Source organism: Myxine glutinosa, chromosome 1 (genome assembly GCF_964187855.1).
Source record: "Myxine glutinosa chromosome 1, kmMyxGlut1.1, whole genome shotgun sequence".
Taxonomy (NCBI): Eukaryota; Metazoa; Chordata; class Myxini; order Myxiniformes; family Myxinidae; genus Myxine; species Myxine glutinosa.
Window position 1 is genome coordinate 340,873,359 of NC_136261.1, and position 4,027 is coordinate 340,877,385.

The window sequence follows — 4,027 nt, forward strand, 5'->3', positions numbered from 1 at the left end:
ATTACGGGACGCCCTTTTGACCTTTATACACAACTGGAGGAAGGAGGGCGATATTTTTACAACAATAAAAAAACACAATCCTCAAATCCACAACAATATATATATATATAATGTGCAGATCAGTGACATAAAATCTCAGTTTAATCCATTTTAAATTCAGGCTGTAACAAAATGTGCTAAAAGTCAAGGGATGTGAATACTTTTTGAAGTCGCTGTGTACAAGATAAAACATCTCATTGTTTTGCTGTAATATGTTCAGAAAAACACAACATCATTTCATCAAGATTGATCAAAACCAATTAAAACATACGTCCCAATAGAATGGTACGAACTCCAATTGGTGCATTGCACGAGAATTCTCAAAGGAGTGTTTACTCTGGAGACATGGAACCCTCTTAAATATCTCTGCTGTGGGTGATTCAATCGAGGATGATCAGCAACACATGGCAAGATGAACAGCAGTACGAACGTCAAAAATGCGAATGTGTTATTTCAACGTATCAACATTGCTTTTGGGACATTTTTCATTTTCGTGGCAATAATAACAGTTGTAGGAAATATTTTGGTTCTCGGAGCAATTTCGAGCAACAAACGGTTGATGCAAGGAGCAACGAACTGTTTTGTGAGTTCACTCGCCTGTGCAGATCTGCTGATTGGTGCACTCATCATACCTCCTGGTGCTTCTCTTATGCTCACCGGCTATTGGAGTGCCGGTTCAACAATGTGTGCCGTGTGGACTTCCATCGACGTTCTTTCAGTCACTGCCAGTATCGAGACCCTGTGTGCGATCGCTATTGATCGATATGTGGCCATCACGTCTCCGCTGCGCTATCAGTCCATCATGACTCGCCGCCGAGCTTACATCATCATTATCTGCGTGTGGGTCATGTCTGCTACAATTTCCGTCCTCCCAATTAACCTCGGCTGGTGGCGTTCAGACGATCCTGCAGCCCAGACTTGTTATGATGATCCAACGTGTTGCGATTTCATCACAAACAAATATTTTGCCGTTATTAGCTCTGCGTTCTCGACCTACTTCCCACTTATCATCATGATATTTGTCTATAATCGAGTATTAAAGGAGGCTGAACGTCAGGTAAGTGTTTTTGGTGTCCTCAATTTCATGTGACAAAGACTACTGTCATATTTTGTTTGTCACTTAAATGTTCTATGAAATATAACAGGTAAGTCTACAGGTGAATTATTTGTCCAAATATGCAGACAACCCCCTTGTGGTCGTGCTATGATTCTTAGAATATGAATAATGCAGCAGAAGAGTAGATGATGCAACTTAATAATAATTAAAAAAATGTAGTATCTTGAAAAAATGACCATGAATGACAAAATTTACTTTTATGATGAAGAACTAAATTATTCCAATGGGAGATGAGAAAGTCTTGAGAATTTACTCAACAAAACTTTCGTTTTGCAATAGAAATTCATTTAAAAACCGACTCCACGAGTTATTATCAACATTATAATATTTCAGTCAATCGATTGATAATTGTTTCATTTGTATAATGCATTTACAATTAGCATTTTATGTCAGGTCACTGCCATATTGACAATTACATTTAATTAGATTGATATATGTTGGAAAATTGCGTGCCCATACCAGGAATCAAGCCCAGGTCCTCAGCTGAACCGTACCAGTGCTCTGCCATCTGAGCTATCCGAGCGACCCTTAGTGGGCATGCAATTTTCCCACATATATTTGCCACTCTCGTTCCGTCAATGCTTCCGGGGCACTTGCTGCCAACCATAAGAGCACCAACGACCGGAACACGAGAGGGTCTTCCTCCAATGGGGGGCGGGGGGGGCACATCCATGTCCTCTATTATAAATACCACCGGGGGCGTAGAAACAATGAAATAAATGAAGAGGATTATAAATATTTAAATTGATATACGTGGGATTGCCCAGATAGCTAAGATGGCAGAGCACTGTGCAGTTCACCAGAGGGCATGGGTTTGACCCCTGGCCTGGGTGTGTCATTTTCCCACAATCCTGTTCATAAATGTATTTGTCTAAACTGAATCAATCATGCAAGCTGCTGAATTATTGAGGTTGTGATATTATTTATTCCGAAATCAGCAATTCGATGTCCTCGGAAAAGTTATCGAGTGTAATCAAGTACTTGTGTGTGATAATACTTTTACATTTTTAATAGTCGTTGTCCACTGTCGTGAGTGGTTTGGTGGTGGAGAACACGAAGCATTGTTGCTTATTCTCTCATGGGTGTGCTGCTCATCTGTGTGGAGAAGTTAAATATTCCTGCAGCACGCACAAGAACTGCCAGCAATCCATTTCTGGTGAAACGGCTAAAAGCAAGACTCTCTGTTCACCTTCACTCCTTCATTCCTCTTTTCTCCCTCCTCTGGAACAAACCCCCACACTCTCTTTAATCCCACTCCTCCCTCCAGGTCTTTAAAACAGCTGTTCACCACCATCTCTTGTCTTCCCCCATCCAAAACTTTTATCTTTTCTACCCCCGTTAATGCACCCCAGATTCATCTCTCTCAATCTCTGACTTAATTATTGAAGGTCCAAGTAGTGTCCATTTGTTTATCCCGTGTACCCCGTCGCAGCCCTCTCCCTTCCATGGATCTACCGAAGTCCCTGTTTTCTACTGTTGTTGTGCTTGTGTGCTTTCCTCTCTCTCCCCCTCTCGTCTCACGCTCCCTTTATTTCATGCTTTTTGTGTCCATTTATGTTTTTTGTGTTTAATGTGTTCGCTCTTACATGAGCCTCGACTTGGTATACAAAAAAAAGTGTTCCTAATACTTTAATCCAGCTCAACTCATATCAATGTAGTTGCTCTCTGCTAAACCACCTCTCTGGCAGTCAGCATAAACTTTGTTGTTGAAATTACGTTTGATGAACGAGTCGATATGCATAAGAAAACTCAAGTGTTATTGCTCCTTTAGGCGAAGCTGATCATCCAGCGGGATAAGCAACATGGACTGAATGGACAAAACCTACAGAATCAAGCAAAAAACCTGACGGTGTCCATCAGTGAGAAGAGGGCATTAAAAACACTTGGTCTGGTCATGGGGGTTTTTATTATGTGCTGGCTTCCTTTCTTTATTGCAAACTCTTTGAACGTTTTATGCGATTTCTGCATTCCCAATCCTCTGTTCCTTTTCTTCAACTGGCTCGGTTACATTAATTCAACATTTAACCCTTTCCTCTATTCACGAAACCCTGAATTCATGGCAGCATATAAAAACTTCTTGTTTTGCAAGATGGGACTATCTTTACATACTTGAATACAATACAAACTGGAAAGAACATTCCGAGATTGCAGACCCTCACCAGGACTTGTTTTGTGTGGTGTACTTTGTGTGTCAAATAAATGGAAGCATTTACAAAAAAAGGTCTGAATGATCTGAAGGGCAAACTTCTGAAAAGGTGTAAAGGAGTAAATGTCAAAGTGCTGAAAAGATACTAGTACCCTACTGCAAAGTCGCAATGAGCCGGCGAAGCCAAAGCCTCTTGCCACGATTTTCCCCATCACTATGGCATCAGTAGGTTAGGTAGTTGGTAGTAGTTACGTGTAGTAGGTACCGTACATAGTTCAAAATGACACCATTTGCATTCTGGATGAGATTAAAATTTATAAAAATTTCCTTCTTGATTAATTCGGTGAATTCCGTCTCAACTTCGGATATTTCCGGCCGTGAAAAACTATCCCCTACGGCCGAGAGATTTCTAAAAAATAATTCTTCGTCAATTTTAGAATATTTGACGCCGTTTTCAGCCTCCGAAACGTGGAAATAAGCTTTTTTGAAATATTTTTTCAAATGCTCGAATCTCATTGGTTCTGGTGTTTGGTGACGATTTTCGTTGAAGATAACCAGAGCCCATGCCGGCCCAGGGAACGAGGTTGGTCTTAAAGTATTTTAATTCCAAATTAGAGGTGCATAAGATTGTGAATCAAAAAAGGCGGGTGAAACAAACTCCTATTGAACTTTTTCGCAATTTTTTATGCATACTTCCGCATCCGCAAGATGGCGGCCTCCATGGA

The 4,027-nt window shown here is 40.7% G+C and overlaps 1 protein-coding gene across 1 annotated transcript; it reads left to right on the forward strand.

Moving 5' to 3' along the window:
- The first annotated feature begins 451 nt into the window (after window positions 1-451).
- LOC144892613 (beta-1 adrenergic receptor-like) lies at window positions 452-3,269 on the forward strand. Its single transcript, XM_078779966.1, has 2 exons — window positions 452-1,102; window positions 2,934-3,269. The coding sequence occupies exons 1-2, from the start codon at window positions 452-454 to the stop codon at window positions 3,267-3,269; spliced, it is 987 nt and encodes a 328-aa protein (XP_078636092.1).
- Window positions 3,270-4,027: the final 758 nt, after the last annotated feature.

Coding starts and splice junctions, on each gene's coding strand:
- LOC144892613 (XM_078779966.1), top strand. CDS start 452: ATGAACAGCAGTACGAACGTCAAAAATGCGAATGTGTTATTTCAACGT. Junction 1,103..2,933: donor AGGCTGAACGTCAGGTAAGT/GTTTTTGGTGTC, acceptor CTTTAGGCGAAG/CTGATCATCCAGCGGGATAA.